At 40.1% G+C, this 22,589-nt stretch overlaps 1 protein-coding gene and 1 long non-coding RNA gene across 2 annotated transcripts in view; one reads left to right on the top strand and one right to left on the bottom strand.

The window, feature by feature from the left end:
* LOC114017156 (uncharacterized) overlaps positions 1–14,931 on the top strand; it is a 29,666-nt gene extending 14,735 nt beyond the window's left edge. Inside the window, exons 2-3 of the long non-coding RNA XR_003562041.2 lie at positions 1,934–8,126; positions 9,115–14,931. This is a non-coding gene — a long non-coding RNA (uncharacterized LOC114017156). The remainder of the gene's footprint in view (positions 1–1,933; positions 8,127–9,114) is intronic.
* A 613-nt stretch (positions 14,932–15,544) lies between these two features.
* The window catches only part of EIF4E (eukaryotic translation initiation factor 4E), a 20,278-nt gene continuing 13,233 nt past the window's right edge, over positions 15,545–22,589 (bottom strand). Inside the window, exons 5-7 of the mRNA XM_005443829.4 lie at positions 21,142–21,255; positions 18,483–18,622; positions 15,545–16,583 (exon numbers count right to left, since the gene is read on the bottom strand). Coding sequence (XP_005443886.1) covers positions 16,469–16,583; positions 18,483–18,622; positions 21,142–21,255 — 369 coding nt within the window. The 3' untranslated portion in view covers positions 15,545–16,468. The remainder of the gene's footprint in view (positions 16,584–18,482; positions 18,623–21,141; positions 21,256–22,589) is intronic.

Genomic DNA, 22,589 nt, shown 5'->3' with positions numbered 1-22,589 from the left:
TGAAAATAAATAGCTCACTGTCAGCGCAGTACAGGAGAGGGGAAGGAGAGCACCAACAGGACATTCTCTTTAGGGAAATAGGCTGAAGATGGTGGACAGCAGCACATGACACTTGCTGTTGCTGGTCCTCCACCAGCTCTAGGACATGCTTCCCCATCTCCACCAGGATGACACTTCCTCCCTCCCACCACAGCCCAGACATCACCACTCCCATACAGCTATCCTGGCAGCTGGGAGGTTGGGCCAAGAAAACTCATCCAGGGTGGACATGACACCGTGCTTCTGGCAATGGAAAGAGCTTGCTGCAGGTCATGTATGCTTTCACCCTGCCACAAAAGCCCAGGCGACCTCCTCCAGACACATTCTGTGCCCTACAGCCAGCAGCTGAGAAAAACACCCCACCAAAACAACCTACTGCTGTTTTAGTTAATTTTAAACCAGTGAAAGCTGATTATTGCTTAGCAAGCCTAATCCATGCCTGCTCTCTAAATACAGAGAGAAAAGTGTGTACGTTTTCCCTTATATAGCAAAGAACACTAGGACAAGAATCTCTTTAGGAATTATGACTCAGAGGACTTGATGAAAGCTGTCCAGTTTGATCCTTTTTCTTTCAAACTACCACTGGAGCCAGAACTTGAAATTCTGCTGCTCTAAAGATCTCAGCAGCATGGTCAGCTGTGTGCTATCAGCACTCCAATACTGCAGGCTCACACACATTGAAAAAAATATTCCCACATATCAGCAGCAGTAAATTTCAGAAGCAACAGCAGCAGCCAACAAAAAATAATGGAAACCTAGGTGCCCACGACAGCAAGAACAAAGGTTTAGCAATACATGTCATGCTGACTGCATCAAACCATGGGCAACAGATGTGCTTTGACACGAAATCCTCTTTCTTCACATTTAGGTGTATTAACTGTTTGAGTGAGGGCTTCCTCCCACATACTTATTTTCTATCTCCCTTAATGCGTGGCATTCTGCCACCAGAGAGCAAATTACGTTCACCTTCTTCTTCGGGTCACAAAACAACTCCAGCCATGCTTGAAGCTAAGCAGTCTCTACACTGCCACCACCTGAGTCTTACATCAGTTGAAGCTTATTTAAAGGCAGCAGACATCAAAGCCTTGTCAAGGAAAACATTCCTCCTGCAAAAATTGCATAGTGAAAGGCAAGGGCAGGCAGTTACAGTCCACAGATCTTCTAAAAGAATTTGGAGTGAGGAGCAGAATTGTGCTGAAATGAAAGCAATGCAAGGATGCTGCTAGGTTGCCCACATCCTCTGGAGACAGGGTAAGGTAGTAGCTTCATCTTCAACCACCACTTGTCTTGGCCCTCTGGCAATAAAGCCAAGAGCAAGGAGCAATACCTACACTCTGATTCCCCTTCTCTTTCTGCAGATGGCAAATACGCCAATTTTCAGATTGCTTTTATGCCTCCCCATGCTTCATCACAGCAAATACTTGCAGAACATGCAGTGCTTCTCTGTTCAACCTGTTCTGAGCTGCCTCCTTCTTAGACCCAGATCATTCCTTCAGCCTACTCTGCATTGTAGCCTTTGCTTTTCTATTTGCATGGCTTGCTGCGGGGGGTGTGGGCGTGTGGGGTGTTGCTCTCCTTACCTCCCTACAGTGGTGAAACCTGACAGGTTTAACCTAAAGCCATAGCTTCTCTTACTGCTGTCACTGTAATGAGAAACAGATCTCTACTCAGAGTTTTCATCATAGATGCATACCAGATAAACTTGGCCCATCTGTATAAGGTTGAATGACAGTCATAAAATACTTGAGTCCCTTCAAATTTGACCTACAATACAATTTTTAAATAGTATGAGTACTAGTAAAATTGCACCAGCATGACCTCATAGGTCTGTATAATCACTAGATGAAAAAGCATATATTAATATTGCAAGGCTTAAAAACTGTTTCTGATACAGATTGAACGGAGTTAATGGACACAGCAGCTCCATGGATCCAGTTGCACTCAGTCCTGATGCCTTTTGTGGAGGGATGGGCATCTTTTCTAGTACAGGCGAGATCTATAAGAATAACCCTTTGATAAGCATCACCCAGACTGGTCTGTAAGGAGCTTTGTATCATTCAAGTTTGTTATTTCCTTGCAAACCAAAGCAGTGATTCCGATGAGAATGAAATAATGAGCATCTGGGGCTTCATGACATACAGTGATGGTGAAAAAAAATGCAGATGGGTGCCACCATCAGTAACAAGATGTTGTAAGTGTTTGTTCATAAGTGTGTAAGTGCTTTCCTTTAAGGGCAGTCATACACCAGAGCAGTGCTAATCTGCCACTGAGAGCTTTGCTCCCCTACAGACATCAGCATCTTCTTATCATCTTCAGTGCAGTTGCTTTATCATTATCAGCAGGGCCCACACCAAATTATTTGCAGAGGGGCAGGCTGGTCAGGTTATCTGGCAGCTTTAAAGCTGTCTTTCTGACAAATACCACATGTTCTGCTCTAGCAAGGAGCTAACCCTTACTTGGAACAGTAAAGCAAACCTAGTGGTAAATAAAACTAAAGTCAGATCCAATTAATATATCTGAAGGTAAGCCTGGTAACATCAAGCAGCCAGGTGAGTTTGACACTTGTATTTCCACAAAATACTGACAGTGGCTGCAGATCACATCTGTTATCTGCTGTATGGCCCTGCACCCACAGGAGCCATGTGCACTGTAAAAGCGGGCCTTGTCTGTGGTTGTGAAAAAAGGTGTGATCATAGTTGATATTGTCTAAGGCAAGATAACTAATGCAAGGTAGGTGAAAGAGCAAGTCAGCTGTATTTTTAACAAGAGCTGACAGGATGAAACAGCTGATCAGCAACATGCAGTGCTCAGTCCAGTGTGACCCATACCAAAACTACAAACAGCTCTATCCTTGATAGGATACGAACTATCACACACTAACACCACCTTTTTTCCCCAAGCAAATATGTGTCCACAAAGTCAGAGAGCAGGAAGCATGTCCTTCCCCCCTTGGGTAAACCCACCTAAAGACATGGAAAATCTGTCACTATAACTTTTTTGTGAAGCCATTTCGTATGGCAGATGTACATTTGCAGAAGGCCATCCTGTGACAGATACCACAAATAATTGCTTGGGGGACAAAACACACTAGTCTTGTGATTTCATGTCCCTTTTCCATTGCCTTTCCATGGGCACGACAGAGTTTTAACCTGACCAGCTGCAAGAAGAAAATAAGCTCATCCAGAGTACGCTCACATTTAAGTAGTGTATTATATCTGTATCCGTAGTCCCTTAGCAGCAGTGGCAGCCTCCAGCGCAAGAACGCCTAACCACATTTAGGGAAAATTATAGAGCAACAACAGGCCATGCACTTTGTGCACAATCCCTGAAGTCAGCGAAAATTTGTGTACACTCTCAGTGACACCTGGCAGCAAAGGAACTGTTCAGATTGTTTTAATAAGATGTTATGCACAGAGTCAAAAAGCCAAAGTCCTACACTTACAGTACCAGAAACCTGAGAATCAGAAGCCAAATTCTTTCCCTTATTGTCAGCCCAAAGGCTGACACAGCAGATTCAGCGACAAGCACTGCTGAGCACCAGCAGTGCCTACAGGACTTCTTCAGTCTTACCACCTTGCTCAAAAAGATGCCATTCTACTTTGAACCTTCATTAAAGAACCAGGCTGAGCTGTCAGCATGACTCAGCAGCAGTCACATCCAGTTTTCACATTTAGCTTTTGAATCTTGTGCACAGAGTTTATCACTGCATTACAGGTCTCAGGAAACTAAGATAGTAAACGCAGCCTATGCATTACATCTAGGTCCATAACACAGAGTTACTTCAATTAAACCTGACGACCGGAATAAAATGCAAACTGGATTTATCTAAAAATCTTACAGTCTTCCTCCTATTACTATTTTTTTTTCAAAGGAAATTAGATACCTGCCTGGAATTTTCTGTTATTTAAGCTTGTCTTCTATCACTTCTTGAAAGATTTGTATCCCTTTACAATTTGAATGTAAAAAAAGTATGTTAAAGAAGCTATTATGTGGAATGGCTGGTATTTTTGTAAGCTTAAGAAAAGTTTTAATAATAGATTACAGTAGAGAGGTGTGGAAGTGTATTTTATGGAGGCAAGGTGAGGAATATTCATTAAAATTCCCTTATTGGTAGAACTTGTACACAAATAAAGCATGATTGGTTTTGGAAATATTTCTATCTTCAACTAGATTTGTCTAGGAAGGATTTCAGGAGGCAACATGATACAAAGTCTGATAAGGCATTTCTTTGGCAGAGAAGAATTAACAGTTCTGCATAGGAGAGTTGTAACAATTACACCAGGGTCAGGCTTTTACTCCTTTGCAGACACAGAGTCTCTCAAACATGGAAACTATGCACCTGAGATTCAGGCTCTAGTAACAGGGCAGATTCCCTAAAAAGTAAAATGACTATCTATGAGAAAGTGAAGGGTTTGTACATATGAGTATTTATCAGCAACAGTAGTTCTTTCCTTTTTACAAGCTTCACCATGAATTCATTTATTGTAGAACAATCAAAGCAAAAAAAACCCCCACAAACATACCACCAAAAAAACCAAACAAAAACCCCTTCCCCTCAAGTGCAGTTCTTGGTCTGCAGAGCCCAGAGGGAGAAGGGAACATATGAAACTCACTCACAGTGACAAAGATGAGTTTACATGATGAATCATATCTCTTACTACTTCTGTTTGACAACAGAGTTGAACCAGCTAAGCCTGACTTCCCATGGCAAAATGCCTGATGTGAAAAATTAAGCTGGCTTTGTTTATGGCCATTTTATTTATTAGGTCACAAGTTTCCTTAGTAATCAAGAACCCATGGTGCTGTTTGCAAATAGCTAACACAACAGGCACAAGCACAGGAGAGAAGGTTCCTTTGCAAGTGTACACCATTTGAATTTGCTTATTTTTAACTGAAAGAGGACATGCAGCAGCAAAGTGAAAAGCACCGAGGAACGATGGACAGCTCTGCCAAGTGAAATCCAGTCTTAATGATCCGACTACTACCAGGGTCAAAAAATAAAGCTTGTACCTGAAACAAACCTGGTCCTCTTTATGAGGTGAGGTGGACTTGGAGAGTGGCAGCTGGTACTGTTTTGGAAAAGTGCTGCTAATTATCAGAAAGAGTTGCTTCTTTGAATTCAAAATCAGATTTTGTGCTTCTGTAATTCCGTTCTTCTTAAGGCACAGTCTGCTAAATTGCAAGACTGCTATTTACATACAGTAACTGTATGGTTTGCATTGCCCTAGGTCAAAGGAGTTGTTAACCAGATTTCCAGCACTCAGCAACTGAACAACCCAACAGAAGGGAAGACACAAACTAAGCTGTAAACAGGATGGGTAGAGAGCACAGTTTTAAAAAAAAAAAAAAAAAATCCAACGCAAGGATCAGTATCTCCACCTTCTTTTGTTAAGTGGTAGTGCTGGCATGTCTGCCACCAAACTGAATTGGAAAGGGAGGCTCAAAGACAAGCGACTACAGGGGATGATGCAGATGGAACTGCCTCCTCGCAAGGCATTGCTATGCTGGAAATCCAATTGCTGTGAGAACATCTAAGGCCAATTCTATGAATTTGTTCAGAAAGGGACTCACCAAATTAACAGAGACACATCAGTCAGTAGCTATTAAACGTGATAGTCTAGGTGCAGGGTTTTTTGCCAGAAGTTGACAAGGTGTCCCAGAAGAAAGATCACACTATACATCTTTCATTTCTTAAGCTGTTTTCTAATCATCTGTCATTAGTCACTCTTGGAAACAGGACATAAACTTAGGTCAATATTTTAACCAAGTCAGTATATAGGAGGATACCTTTTCCTGTCAGCCCCAAGTTTAAAATAACCATGGTCAAGAATACAGTATGTGCCAGAGGAAGGCAAACAGCAGCACTCCTGGCTCCCAAGCAAGCCAGAAAAGCAACTGTCTGCATGAAATGCTCCAAGCAATAAAGCATCTGTTTTGTAGCTCTACTAGCAGAAATGAAACCCCTGTGTTTGGAGGAATTTTTTGTTTTTTAAACTGTCTCCAAAGAATAAACAGGCTCTGGATTTCATCACATGAAGAAAAGTAAAGCATATTCCCTTTTTTAGTGACGGTCTATGGAACATTAGTTTAATAAGAGAAAACTCCTGTCAGCTCAGTCTACTGTTGTAGTTACACGTAGTTCATTTTTCCTACTTATACCACAACCTATAGTCATAGATAACAATTAACCATATGAATAAAAATATCATAGTTTTGTCCTCCTGAACTGAAGGGAAATAGTCTCATCAAATAATGCTGAAAACTGCTATCAACGCTTTCAAAGGCATCTACCATGGGTTGAGTTACCTTTCTAACCAGGACAGCCACAGAGAACTGCTGCAACTATGGCATTTTGTGACTTGGACTGTGACATGGCACAGGAGCCTTTTCTGTAACACTTAATTTTCCTCTTGCACATCTCATGTTGCTAGATAAAAGAAACAAGCTCTCTGAAGGGCTCAGTGCAAAAGCCACCTGCAGGGGGATGTGGCATGAGCTGAAGTCTGTTGATTTTTCCAGGTTTTTTTTTTTTTTTTAAGTCCTTGCTGGGGCAGATATGAACAGCTGTATAGGTAATCACAGTGAAGGTTTTACATGATCCTAAATGATAAACACAAAACCAACTGTTGGGAAAAGGGCAGGCATTATTGATTTCTACCTTGCTTCACCTGTGCTTTTTTAGTGGAGTTCCATTTGGGACATGCTGCCTTCTGCCATAGTGCAAAATGTTTACCTCTACATGTTTACCACTTGAGATTTTCCATGTTACTATTTTATTACTGCTTGAGGGCACATGATAGCTGGAGGCCAGCACCTGGAGAATGTGCTCTTGCAAGTACTTGAATTACCATCCCATCATTTCAGGCAGGAAGGAGATGGGAACAGGCCCGGCTGGTAAGCCTTTCCAAAGCCTTTCACACACCTGGTGAAGCTCTCAAGCACTCCCTTGTGTGATCCACAGCCTGCTGCAGGGAAATACATGGCCATGTTCCCTCAGCAGCTCAGCTCTGCTTCGTGCATGGAAGGGAGGATGCCCAAAAGCCAGGGGTGGCACTGGAGTCAGAAAGCGAGTTTGTAGTCCAGCTGGACTGGAGCTGTTCTAACCTACGCCCTTGGCATACCATCTCCCTCCTGCTAGATCTTCCTAATACCTGCCAGTTCTGTGTGACTGAGGAGTTCCTTTATCCAGGGCAAAATTCTTAAGCCACACATTCCTATCCCTGCCCCTTTTTATAGTCTTTGCAGCAAAATCTTGACCACAACAAATGGTCCCTGTGTTGTTTGATGACAAAGCACAAAAGAAACTTTGCTGAAGGGGGTAAAAAAAACCCCAAAGGCTACGTTTAAGCTGTTACCCATGCAGAAAAGTTGTTGACAATGTACTCAGAACAGAACAGACCAAATAAACTTGAAGCTACAAGGCTGAAATCACTGGAAAACAAGAACTCAGTTGTCAGTGTTCACTGATTATTTTTTTTTTTAAATAATAAAAATCACTAGGTCTCACTATTGAAACAAAAGTTTTAAGTAGCAGCTTAGCTGAATTGTTTCCCCTTCTACAAGATCTCAAACTCAACTGAATGTTCCTGCTGTAAAGTATCACAAGGACAGAGGCAGAAGACAGATAGGGAAACCCATGGGACTGCATTTTCTACCCCAGTACTCCTCACACAGACACAAAGACCTGGGTGGACTTACGCAGACTATCAGGAAGTCCCATAAACTTACTTTTCTCTGCCTTTCCTACATTCAGGTCACCCCAGAGCTAACATCTGAGAAGCACATTAGACTAATGCTAGGGCAAGCTCTGTCCTGAGAGCAGAAGCCTTTTATTTTCTGGCTGAGTACTGATGTTTACACAAGGACTTTGCCTCACAGAACTGCAAGCTTCTTTCCCCCTCCATTTAATTTTCCACAGTTAAAATGCCTTTACAGTCAATTGTTTCAAGCTCAAGGCATAGCTCAGACTACAACCTGGAGAACAAATTGCCCTGTTCAACAAAACCATTTCACAAACTCCAATTCTTCTCTGCTTTATTAAGGGATCACCATGGGAAAATCAGAAAAACTTGAAACACTGCATTAAGGTAAGCAACTGGTAGAATTGTTACATACCTCACAGAGCAGGGTTTGACACCAAGGATGAGTTGTAAAAATTATTCAATCTCCATCATGTCAGATACCAGGTTCAGCATCTGCCTAGGGCCCAGGTAAATGCTTTGGCTCAGCTGCCTTCTATTTGTCTTTATTACCATCATTAATAATCCTTTTCTCACTGGAATTAAAGTTGGGATGCTACTTGCTTGCTGTACACACTGGCATAAAAACTGCAACATGAGTCATCCATCCCCTGATGCCATGAAAAGGTATGCAGTGTTCGCACATGCTACGCCTCTGAGCTGTTTTGAAACTTCAAGTCCAGTAAAGGAGTTTTTATTGTTTATAGCCCAGCAGCTGCATTTTAACTAGGCAAAAGGCTACCTGAAGAGAAAGTGCACAGCAAAAGCAGCTGGGAGAAGCCCACTGCCTGAGGCACTCTGGCTGGCACAAAAATGCTGCACACGCAGCTCCCCTCCTGCCAGCAGACGCTGTGCTGCTGCCCGTGTCACACAGACAGCTCTCCTGCTGCTTGAGCAAAATTTTGCCAATTGTAAAAGTGCAGCTTCTCTGAAACATGCAGAGTGAGGTATGAAATGTTTTGTTCAGAGCCATTTAGGCTCAGACCTATAGAAAGGAGGAACTGTAACATTTAGGACAAAGTCTATAGATTTTAATAGTATATTGGGTTGGCCTTTTAGATTCAGCAGGAGCTGCTCCACAGCTGTTTCACAGCTCAGTCACTGCTGAGCAATAGGTTCAGTGTCCTTTGGCACACTCCTGTGAGCCTTCTCCTCTATCTGCTACTGGACATCCCCCCAAAGATGATATTCACGGGCACAACTGAAAGGTTATCCTGTTATCCTAACTACGCGCATTCTCCATTTTTATGTCACAGCTCAGTTTTGGGGGAAAAGAGAAAAAACCCCCAACTTAAATAGATGTACCAGGCAGCTAAGAATCTCTTCTCTCCTCCAGGTGAGCCAAGCCAGCTGCAGCCAGCCCAGCCTGCATGTAGGTGCCTTAAATCAACATGCTGTTCAAGAACTGTTTGAATATTTTAGTGCTCTGCCAATACAATTATCATTGAGCACAGCTCAACAATGCTTTGGAAATCCTCTGAAACCGTTATAAAATAGGCAAAAATAAAGCCTCTCAAAACGGACACAACACAGGGCAGAAACCGTGCTTTTCCAGCCAGAAGTACTCTCACACATAGCTAAGTGTCCATACAAACCTTGCTAACTCTGTCCCCAGCACTGCAAGGGACAGCCAGCAAGTGATCTCACTGCAAACAGCTCATGCTGCCAAAGCGTTTTACTCCCATCCTGACACACACCAATTCTGCTGCACATTCCAGCAACTGCTTCCTTGAGGGGCAGGAAGACAGAGCTAGGCTAGGGCTGAAACGTGTTATAATGAAAGTATACACAGGGCAGTGTTTCAGAAAAGCTAAGTCTGTTACTCAAACCTAGAAAAACTTGAAAACATGTGTAAGACTGAGTTGCCTCAATATGGTTTTACTAGAGATGACCCTAAACACCATACTCTTCAGTGCAATTAAGATGTAGCCTCAAGAGCATAAATGAGAAAAGGTTGTTAGAGCTGCATTCAATTCAGAGTTAACCGTGTTCCGGCAGAACACCTAGAATTCCACAGGAATACTCATCTTAGACTGTATCACAATATTAAAAGCCACCAGGCAACAGTTAGTGCAGTAACATCAGGTGCACCAGATCCGGGAGCACATTTCTACACTGCAATATAAATATAGCTGGTGAAGATTACCTCAGAGGGTAGAAGTGAAAACCTCATCTCTCAGTCCTGGAGCTTACTGAAGATAGCACATAAAACTATAGCAAGAACTTACAAACCACAACCAGCTTCCAGCTGCTCAGAGCTGTGTCTTGGGGCACCCCCTCAGCGATAACCACCGTGCACACTGCAGGGACAGACCTGCTGCACACACATGACTGCAGAGGGCAATGTCTGAACAGCACCCCAGCTAAAAGCAAACAGTAGCCAAGGAAAAGCATCCAAACTGTTAATTCTTCCTTCATCATTTTTACATTTCACACAAATGTAAAAGAACCATTTCCTGCTTAAGAAATCATCTATATCCAAACAGGATTTTGGGGGGGGGGTTTGCAGTACATTCTTGTAACAGTTCACTGCTGTTGCAGCTTATGACTAGTCTGCTATTACAAACCCTCAAAACACTGGTAAACCCCGAGTTTAATGAAGGTCAAGCGAGACAAATCCACATGGCCCAAAGTCACATTCACAAACTTAAGAAAACATTACATTGAGGATTTGTGTCTACTTTTGCAATAAAGGAACAGCAGTTCCTTGCAAAGGGAATTGACCCTAAAATTGCATTGCTTTTCAGCTAAACCTGTTGGTCCTTGCATCTACCTTCAGTTTTTTCTCCCCAGAATACCTCTGAACAATCCAATCTCAGTTCTGCCCTTTATGCCCACCTCACCCCCACCCCACAGTTTGTGCATACAGGGAAGAAACCTTGCTAGTGAATTAAGACTTAAGCCTTTTAAGCTTTTAATTTTTACCCAAACCAACCTGGAATGCATCTGTCCCTAGATGGCAGCCTACAGGTATTTCTCACTTGTCGTTAAAGGATGAACTCGAGGACAAATTTTCCAGGGTCAGGGAAACTTTGAAGCAGCACCTCCACCGCTGAAGTCAGTAGTCACCACTTCCTCACGACTCAGGAACACTCCCATTTCAAATGTGAAAGATGAACTGAGGCCATGCAGTGACATCAGTTTACAGCAAACATCTACTCTCGTATCCAAAAATTCTCCAGTATTAAGTGTATAGCTGTGCAATGATACACCTACAGAGATTGTTTCTGTCTGGCCTTAAAAGCCCCATAATGGATAGCACAAACTGCTCCTGCAAGTTCACAATACTGTCTCCAGCTGTTCAACATCAATAGGGTGGCACAACTGGATCACAGGAGCTCCTATTAGGAGATCACCTGCAATTTGCTGCTAGCTAGTACCACTGTACAAACGTATTCAACTACTACCTATCTATGAAACTATGGCAGACAAGGGAAGAGCAGTCAGCAGTATTTTTGCAATCATGTTACACAGGTTTTGTTTAGAACAAGGCTGACCTGTGGGTGAGCTGCAGAAGCCCTAACTGCAAACGCCAAACTGAGGGGTGAACACGTATTTCAGAGTAGTACCTTATTAATTTATCTTTGATTTGCATTTCTATACATCCCATACAGAGTCAAGAAGCTGAGACATTCAGTTCCTCAGAAGCTTTATTTTCATTCAAGCTACACAAATAAAGTAGTACCTTCCAATTTCCCATTATACTTTCTGCGTATTTGTACGGCTCAGCAGGGTGAGATGCACTAGGATAACTACCCTGTACGTATGGAGGAAGACTCAAAACTAGCTTTACTTCAAAGAATGCCAAACCTTACCTACAAGGTTGGCTCCGATTCCTTGGTAACATAATAGGCACAACATAAGGGAAAAAAAAGATTGATCTAAACTACTTATTGTAAGCAAAATCCAATAATTCATTACAGAAAGTCATCCAAAGTAACCTTTTAGAAATAATGGAAGTTTTCTACTTTGAAAAAAATAGAAAAAATAAACATGTTATTTTTGCTTTATATATGATTCACACACATACTTTCAAGTATCATTTTCACCATTATCACACTTACATGGGTAGAGATAAAAAAGTTAAAATCCCATAAGCAGACTATTATGCCAAAGTAGTCACACACCGTCTTTATCTGGGTTTAGCAACACCTGGAATTCTCCATGGGATCACAGCAACCAAAAAAAGCAGTGACTATACTCAGTGTAATTTTTCCTTTTATTAAACTTCTTTTAATAAGGCTTGAAAAGTATCAGGATTTAGAAAAACGGGTATGGGAAAAGCAGAGGCAGTCAAATCCCACAAATTCACAGCTAAGCTTGTCACACACTCAGTACTAGCAAGGAATAAAAAAAATAGATCTGAGTTATGCTGGTATCAGTTTGCCTGCTAACCAAACAGACTGACTTCAGCTAGGTTGTTTTTACATTTAAGGCATCACACAAAAGAAGTTAATGCTAGGAAGCACAACAATCATTATGTGCTCAGCCACAATTCACATTTAGCTCTGGACAACAGAACCTGCTTTATTTCCAAATAGGAAGGCTAGAAGGGCATCCCATAGTCTTTTGAGGAAGCCCAGGCAGCAGAAGTGATCACGGTTTTAATCACAGGGGAAGGAATTTAAGTGCTTATTACAGGCTTTGCTGCAGAGGTGGATGCCTGAAAACAAGTTCTGGTGGAATACAAAAATTTAAGAGCTAAAAAGCAGAAAGTCTGTTCAAGCAGCTACAGTGATGTGTGTCCTGCAAAGAGATAAAAATGGAAAGTTTTCAAGATTTAACAACTTCTGGAGCTTTGAAATGGAGAGATCCAGCAGATGCATTCCACAGCTAGGACTAGTTCTACACTGCTTGCTAATATGCTCTGCACTCCTGCTCTCCAAGTTTCATTTGGATAGACAAGCATGAAAGGACTCAAAATGAAATAGGTATAAACTGTTTCATTACTGGTGATATAATTTTCATTTATCTGTTTCTCATCCAATATGAAAAGGCACAAATTCCACATTAAAAAAATTTAAGACCTAACTTAAACCTACTCTCAAAAAAATTTGCAGAAACCATTAAATATTCTTAAGAGGGCAAAGTCATCTAAAAGTGCTAGGCAGTCTGAAAGCTCTGTCGGTTTAACTAATAAGCTCAACTATTTGGTTTAGCACTTCAGTGCAGGATGTTCGTAAAAATCTAGTTTTAAAGCCATCAGGCCCAGAGTCACAAGTAAAGCTGATTGCAAACAAGGGAGGTCATATACACCTAAAGGGAACCATGTCACTTTATAAGGCTGAAATGCAGTGTTTTTCTGCTTTTAGTAAGGGTCCTATGGAATCCAGAATATTTTTTTCCAACCACTCCTGTAGGAAAAGATTCCATTAGGTAGGATGGAGCTTTTGAGCTCAGTCCAAGCTTTGCTAAGAGCTACTACTCCAAATTCCCAGGACTGGATAGCATTAAAAAAATAAGTTTCCTGAGCTAGAGACAGCCTGAAACACAAGACAGTGACAGCGCAGCAGGACAAAAAGTGACAATGAAAAGCATTGCACAAGGCCTGACTTACAGTACACCCAAAAACTGCTAATTCACAAATACTCCTCATCTGTTACCCCTTCTTCCTAGGCTGTATTTTGGCACATTCTTACAACTCTTTGAACACTGCAAGTTTCTGCTTTCCTTCCTCTCTCTGCTGGTTTTGTACCATATAAAACTGAATAGATGCTTCAGACGTTTATTCCTTAGTCTTCTCAGGCTTGCTGAAACTACACACTGACCATGGCTACCCATTTAACTGGAATTTTCAAGACACTGAATATTTTGTACCAAAACTAGATACTCAAATTTAAACATTTACTGCTTTTTCCTCTTACGAGCCTGTGGCTGTTTTATTAATATGCAGAATGGAGAGCTCTCTGCTTTCTCCCATAGTACAAGAATACAAACACCACCATTATAATCAGGAGAACATTAGTATGCAGCACAAAGCTATTTGCAAGTAGAAGAAAACTAGGTTCACGGTCACTTGTTTCTTCTAGCAATGAATTAAAGGCATAGGTATATATTTGATAAAGCAAGCATGCGATTTAATTTTTACTCAAGTCTTCTAGAAACATTGCAATTGTTATTTAAAGCAGTGAAGAGCCTCAAGTGAACCTACTTGCAGTTTTCATATTACAGTGCAAGTCAGTTGGCTGCTTAATAGGCTCATGCTCAAATGCTTGAGACCATACCAAAAAGCTATCACTTTCTAGATGAGCAGAACACTACTACCCTGAACCATATTCCAGTCAGTCTTGTAGTGAAATTAAAAACAACACTATGTACTTCTCACAACAGCACTCAAGTTAATCTCAACACTCTGAGCCTTGCCCCAGTGCTCCCAAGTAACATACAGATAGGCAATCTAATCTTACCACTCAGGAAACTGATTCACCTTTACCTTCCCATGCATGCCATCATTACTGGTTTATTCAGAAATATCAAAGCCTTTATAAATACTACTCAGCTTGAGGCTGATGATATGGAACAGAAATAGTTGAGAGAAATTTAGTCCAAAAAGCTTACTTTAATTGCAAAGATGATTAAATAAAGCATTAAGCTGGAAAACACACAAGGCCTGCTATATTTTACTAGGAATGGTCCTATTAAACAAACCTGACTTGCTTTGCATGCCTGCAGAATCAGAGCAGGCAACCAGTTACACCAGAATCCACAGAAACCAGCACACAAACAGCCTAATAGCTCCCTCGACACCCAACATCTATCCTAGTTAATGACCAATACTGAAGGCATCATATAATTAGATATAGATGCCTACTACAAGTGTTTCTATTAAACAGATGTAATAGTGATCCAGAAGTTAATGTAATACCTTTTTGGTATAGTCTGATATGCTATTTACAACACATCTGATAAAATGTGCAAGAAATTGTTCCAAGTCTATCTGGGCACAGAGAAACACTTCAGTGCCTTAAGCAGATTTAAAAGCCTGGTTCAACTGAAGCTTCAATACCACACTGACTAAACTTGGTTTAAGGAGTTATCACAAAGATCAAAACCTGAATAAGCATCTGCTTTTAACTGAAGAAAGGCTACACAGCCCCAGTAAGGCCTTAAAATACATCACACTGAAAAAACAAAGGAAATTAGCAATAAAGCATTATTTTTGCTGCATGCTTTTAGAATGAAAACAAAAAGCCTCTCACACTGTGCTCAAAACAAGAGGTTAACTCTATGGCCTTCAAAATTTTTCCTCAGTCCTGCGAGTCAAGCAAACTACAGCTTCCACAGCAACCTTCAAGCAAGTGTAAGTTTCATTTCAATGTAAGACATACGTAATAGCAGACTCTAGATCTCATATACTTTTATTTTGTAGCCATGTCTCCAGTGCACCTTTTCATATAGGGATTATATACTTACAAGTAGAATCACTCACTTCAGCGCTTCTAGTGTAGTTCCTACCTGAAACTAAATGGCTTTCTACATACCCTTCAATTTCTTGGTTACCATAAATGTTAAGTAAAGAGAAACAATGCAAACCATGATCAGTTAGACCAACCACCAAGAAAAAAACCACTAGCCACATAAATATAATTTCACTTTGATTTTGGGTGCTATCTAATAGATTTATTAGAAGTTCCAACAGACTATAACTCCAGACTATCTTTCCTGGAAGACACTACAATAGAAGCCACAGTAGAGACTGCCTTGTCACAAGAGGTACAAATACTTGCTGTATAGATGGAGAAATAAAAGGACAAATCTAGTTGTCTAAAAGACAATTCACTGTACACATTTTATTTACAGTTTTGTACACTGTCTTAATATGAATGGGACCGCTTTTCTACTTGAGCCATTTTAACCAAAGCAAAATAACCTAAGTAATACAAAGTGTTAAAATACAGCGTAAGATACAAAAACAGACATACTATTTCTAGTAAGGAATGTAAATTATGGTGTTACATTAAAAAATCCACAATTATGTTTAGGAAATCACACAGATCACCGATTTGACTGAAATGCATAAATTTGTAGCAAAGTTTTGATGTTACAAAAAACCAAAAATTACCAAAGAATGCACAAAATTAATGTTTATTCCACCTTTGTCATATTCCCATATTCTTCACCAAATGTTACATGAGCAAAAACAACTGAAATCAAAATATCACTAATGTTATCAAATAGGGAAAACAAATAAATTAATCTAGCAGCCACCAGCATAGGTTACAGCAAAGAGGATGCTGTATAAAAAAATTGCTAGAAAACTGTATGCACCATACTCTTTTTCAAACCAGCAAAATGTTACTGCATACAATGCAAATGTAAAACAGAGTAATTTCCTGCAGGTACAGAAATGCAACTTCTTTTCTGAATACTGTGGATAAACAATTTTTTCTTTTGTAATAGTAATGTTTCTACCAAGCTATTACAGAGTGGGCCAGGAAAACATTTATGGATTCGGGGGGTGAAGTGTACTCAAATTCTGATTTGTAATGGTTACTTCAGCCAAATAGAAAAAACTGAACACAGAAGTACAAGACAAAGGCAAATGAGACTTCCCACAAATCTTAGCAACACTTAGATGGAAATCAAATTTAAATGTAGTCCACTCTGCTTTTGAAGAGGCTTTGGTTCAGCTCCCAAATCTCGATTGCTTGACGCAGTCTCCTATGAAAGAATACTCAGAAGGTGTCTTCTTAAACAACAAACCTATTTTTAGTGGTGGAGCCGCTCTTAGTAGCTGTGTCTGCATGGGACTGATAACCAATCACTATCTTTGGAGGAAGTCCTAATCTTTCCTTGTATACTCTCCTGGAGAAAAGAAATAGAACAACAGTTTAAGCAAAGCCCTTAGGAAGGAATTAGGAACAGGACACCTGCTTTTAAGAACTGCTGACACCTTCATGAAACAGTTACTTAGAAACAATTTCTCAGGTATGAATAAAGGACTCTAAACAAGATTTTTCTAGCTTATTGCATCTAAAATCAGCTTATAGTTTTGTATGAATAACTTACCATATAAAATAGGACAAGCTCTTGCCAAAAACATAACCAACAGGCCTACATTAATGTAGAACACAGGGATTCTACTATCAGCACCTGATAGCACCTGAACCAAATGAAACAGCAATTGCTTGGAACAGTTATTATCACCACACATCTCAGCTGCACAGACTTGCTCTCTTGTCTTTAACTACTTATAGACAGCACACCCCCATGGTACTACTGGTGACCATCAGCTACCCAAACAAGAGCTTTAAGAAAAATCAGCTTGGATCTTATGCTTTAAGCAGCAATACCCATGTTACACACGCTCTAAGCTGTGGAACGCAGTGTAAGATGTAAGTCACTAATGATACTAGGCTGCAAGCTCTGGCTAAACCACAGAACAAGCCTGTTCAACTGCAGATTGTTAACAAAGACGACATAAATTTGGTTTTTTAACTTACCCTAATCATCATGGAGAGTTCACAGTGCCATAGCTTACCCCAGTTTTAACTGTTATATAAAAGCTGATGTATTGTCTTTGGAGTTATGGCAATGTAACAGCAGGTAGTCAACATAACTTACCTTAAGTCATTGTGTCAGTTTACAAAATCTTACACTTTTTACAGTTCTCTAATGGAGTCACCTTAGGTCCTTAGTTAATGGTTAATACATTCTAAAAAAGGTTCTGATGCCTACTAGGTTTGATAAGGTTATTCTCTACTAGCAGAAGATGTGTACCACAGTTGTTTGCTTAGTGTTACACTTACCTTCTAAGTCTGAGCATGACTGCATAATTAAATTGTTAGTATAAAGCAGAGCCCACCAGATTCTTAAAGGCCCAAATGAGGAGTGTGTCAAGTGCCACACAGTAAGTTAAAAACTCAGCAAGCTACTATGCCTGACAGTTTAAGGTCTGGCCTAAGGCATGTTAAAGTGTCCTAAGCTGGGAAGATAAATAACCTATGCAAAACAACAGAATTAAGTGGCCTACAACAACTGAATTTAACAGCAAGTAATTATGAAGTATCAATACTATAGCATCAGGAATTCACTAACTTTAGCAGTACTTGCTAAACAGAGCACAAGCACTTTCCGTAGTACAGATTCATCATAATCAGAGATGACTACTGTTGTAGTCTTCATTCCAGTAAGCAACATGCTATTACACATGTCAAGTAATCCATGAAACTCAGCTTTATTGTTTGATGTGTACTTGAAAAGAGAAGAGGAGGAGGAAATATATCTGCAGAGTTTCACAGCATGTCACTGTCCAGACTTTTTCAAATATAAGGACATCCTTGTGACCTCAAGATTTACGCTTCCTTCCTATTACTTGTAAGCATCTCTTTCCTGAGAAAAATCTTACCAATGCTCTACCGTTACGGCCTACCCATCTTTACAAACTGGCATACTGCAACAGAATCTACATTATCTACAGGTGTTAATTACAATGCGTCATTGTGAAGTGTAAAAATTCTGCCAAGATTTGCGTTCAAATCCTCATTATTTCTAAACTATAGCAAAGTTAGTAACTTCTTTGTACTGCTGCACTAACTAAGCCCTTACAAAAAACTATACTATAACACAAAATTTGGTACTGAATTACTTAATTTGGCATACAGCTCTGCACAGGCTACATCTGCCTGAAGTGCATTCTCTATCAAGTTAGCTGGCTTTAAGTGCCTTGTTACACTTCACATTCAAGACAATCACATTACTTACCCTATATGTGTAACAGCATCCCTGTTTTCACATTCAGTTGTCCATATTGCTATTTTATCACCCTTAGTTCTAACATTAACAACAGCACCACATACATCATCACTGTAGTCATCAAACGACTCCCCAATAAGGCACAGCAGCTACAAAACAAAGATTAACCATTAAAAGTGGCAGTTCAAAGTCAGAATCTTGTTCCACAGGCAAACACAAAAGTATACACAAAGGACTGAGGAATACATACTACATTTTACTGCTTATAGTTTGACATAAAACAATCACTTTGTTTACTGCAGTATCTTCTTGAAGTTCCAAACGTTACAAGTGAATGTAAACTCAGCTGTAGTAGGGTGTCTTCCTCTTATTTCAAGTTCCCCATCTCTCCTCCTGTCCCAGCAGCTGCAAGTTGATAGTTTTGATAGTGTTGCCTCCCACTCCATCCTCCCAATCCAAAATTATGTAAGGATTAAAGGAATTTATTCTTTTTTCTGAAGTACATTTAACACAGGTAAACAAATCTGAAATTTTAAGTGTTTGCATTTACTATCTAGGAACAACCCATGAAGTACTATTTGGGCAGTGTGTCAGCCACGTAAGGTCCAACTTCAGTTCTGAAGAATATCAAATTCAGAGGCAAATCAGACTGCAACTCAGATTAGAACTGCCATCTAATGAAGTACTGCATCCTATCAACATGCACGGGAAGCTTCAGAGCTCCCACAGACTCTGAAGTGGGAATCAGTCATCCTGAACAGTGTGTATGCAACTGCAACAATACAAGCATATGAGTAACACAAGATTCTTCCCCCACAGATTTCTAGTGGTCAAGCTTGGAATCGGCAGAGGTGGTATACTTCAGGAACACCACAGTGAATTAGGTCACATCGTTGTGTAACATGCCAGCCGTGAAAGCAGTATTTGAAAATCTTCAACTTGCAACTTGTTTCACCAGATTTTCAGATATTCAAAACAGAGTTTGTAGTTAAGATGGATTCATCTAGTCCATGCTGAATTAAAAATCCTTCTGCACACTGAAGTCTCCAAATGTATGCCTGTTTGACTTTTACAGTACATTAAACACTGCCACTATATTAATTTTCCAGAATCTCTTGTAACATTTGGAAATTCAACACACTCACAACTTTTTGAACAAAGCAGATCTTTTAGTACCCATGAGAGCTGCAAGGGCTGACTTCATCAAGGAAATACAAAGATGACAGTGTGCTACTGAATAAATCAGGTATAACTACACACACTTAAAATGTTATGCCCAGCTGCAGGCTGCACACGAGTAATGAAAGCTGTAAATTTTTAAAGTTTAAACCACACACAAACATTTGAAATACTGATCAGCAGCCTTAGGATATATACAAGCCAGTATGGCTACCATGGTCAATAAACACTAGTCAAATACATTTTGTCTTCTGAAATTAAGTTTACTTTACACCTAAGAACATTAAAGATCATTAGATTAAAATAAAATTTTGTTCCAAAGAGGAGTAATAAACAGGCTTTAATTTTTATTGGAGAAAGTTGGCTACTGAAATTAGAAGTCACAGGGTTGTTTCAGAGCACATATCCCACTCACCTGGGTATTTGGGCTCTGTGCCATTGCTTGCTGCTAAACAAAAGCCAGAACTCTCTAGCTTTAAGTCTAAATACATATGGATTGGAAACACGTATATAGTCTAATGGTTACTAAGAATCTGAAGGACTCATATAGGCATTTAATTGGAGAGACCAAATGCACACAGCAAGACATTTATTTACTCATGTGCAGTCATATTGGCTAGTAGCGTAGTGCTTGCAATCCTTTCTTCAAATCACTACTACAGTGAACTGGAAAGATCATAATAGCGCTGGTACTTTGGATATCTCTGCTTTGATCCAGAAGGCAATTTCTCCCTTTCAGAGGGGTGCAATACTTAATGCCTCTCACAGAAGGGAAACACAGATCAGAGATTTGATAAAAATTGGTTTGCATTGTACCATCTGCAATCCATTCCCATAAACTCCAGATGACAGTGGACTGTTTTAGCCTATTCCGAGTTAGTTCCTGGACAGCACAGTTGTACCCTTTTCTACAACACATTTACTGCAACCCACAAAACCACTGGAAGTTTATTCACCATTCAAAAAATCTATTCCAAAGAGGTAAGAGCAATGGAAAGAAGTTTTTTTATAGTGTACTTACAGGAAGATTGTACTATTACTTGCCTATCCTAGTGTTAGGCTAAGCACAGGAGGAATATAAATAACCTGAAAATCCCTGGTTTCAGCAAGGCCAAAACATCAAAACTATTCATTTGTAACAGTATTTGTAAAAGAAATTCTTACATTTAAGCAGTTAAATTACATTCAAGAGACGTTATTTTCCCAGTAGCTTGACAGCTATTCTGTACATTCCACAGGAAAAGGTTAATATGTCCTGCAGAATTATCTCTATTACTGCCCACTGTAAGAAAGTATTCAACAGAATACAACTACATTAATCATCATTATTGAAAAATGTTTCAAATACAGACTGTCAATAAAAACTTACAGGACTGTGCTGCCAGGAAGTTAAGACATCTAGTGTGGCACACAAAGAACAAACAAGTTAAAATATCAAATACAAATGCAAGATTCTTCACTTGCAACTTTGTAAGGCCATAGTGCTTACTGTCTCTAGCCAGAAGCGATCAAGGTCACTTCGTCTCTGCTGTTTGTTTAGTGTAATTAGCCATCGCCCTCCTCGCTTGTTTTTTTCATCTTCCCACATTGGTTCAATACCATCCTGCAAAGAAAAGCCAGAAGTTAAATTAGACCTGAACTATATTTTTCCTAAAGAATAACCACAAGGCCAGTGATAACTGAAATAGCAACTTAAGTGGTACAGTTTAAGATACACACCTGTCCAGAAAGACTGCGTCATACCAATAACAAAATTTCAAAACAGCTTAACAAGTACACTGTCTCTAATGAGTTTTTATTTCTACAGAAGAATCACAGCCCAAGCAAGTCTTGGCTACACCACTTAGATAAAATCCCCTATGGGAACAGGCGAAGTCAACCATCCACTTTAGCCCGTAAGAAACCAGATAAAATTAGCAGCTACATTCTGAAGTCCTTATTTTAAGTCTTGGACTCAGTGCAACATTGGCCAAGTGCTTCGTTTATGCACAAAGATTACTTAACTGAAACAGACACCCTTGACAGTTTATCTCAGTAACTTCCTGAACACAAGTTGAGAATAAGATAATTTCAATCGTCAGGGCCACAAAAATCAACTCACCATTTAGAAGCAAGTTGCATTCCAATTCATGCTTTACCAATGGCCCTGCACTGAATTAAGTGACTCTGGATGCACCACTGCAGAAAAGCAGCCAGCTGCCACTCCCAAATTACCAGCTATGCTGCACTTCAGAAAAGTCAGTCATTAAAAAAAAATCAGGTAATTGTCTAGACAGAGAAACTCTGTTAAGAACTGTCTTAATAGACAGTTGCGCTACAAAACTTTGGCTGAAAAGGATGGAGTGGTGTCAGCTCAGTTTAAATTTAACACCCTCACTGGCAGCTGCAGAGCTCACACTTCACCTTTAAGAGGCACTCCTACCAGGTCAGAATTGAAGGACTACAGCTAGAGATTGCTCAGAAGCCTGCAACAGTTACCAATTCTGTACCTGTTTCATGTATTTAATTAAATTATTGCTGAAGCAAACACAGGATACAAAAAATTAAAATTCATGCAAAAAATACAAGCATGATCCATAGATACCCTTACCTCTGAAGGGCCTACAGCTTCTAAAAATTTTACTAGTAAGTTTTCTCAGTCACCTAAGATAGTTACCTTCCCAAACCAAAGTATTGCCATCTCTTTAGTACCCAAAGCTGCTGGGGTTTACAAACTATGTAAAGTTTACCGAGAACTCCCAGCCAGCAGCTCTGTTTTGTAAGCAGAGGAAGAACCAGGCACCAGCACTCAGGGGATTATTTAGGTATCTGAATCCAGAAAGGAAGCTGTATGTTATAAGCACTTTGGAAAGGCTACGATTTAATTTAGAGCTCTGGTTCAGATCTCCACTCCAGCTGAGGCAGGATTTCACGTACACTTTCTCATCGGCATTTCTT

The sequence above is a fragment of the Falco cherrug genome, chromosome 1 (genome assembly GCF_023634085.1).
Source record: "Falco cherrug isolate bFalChe1 chromosome 1, bFalChe1.pri, whole genome shotgun sequence".
Classification (NCBI taxonomy): Eukaryota; Metazoa; Chordata; class Aves; order Falconiformes; family Falconidae; genus Falco; species Falco cherrug.
Note: the sequence above shows the minus strand (reverse complement) of the source record. Positions and strands in the feature narration are given on the sequence as shown.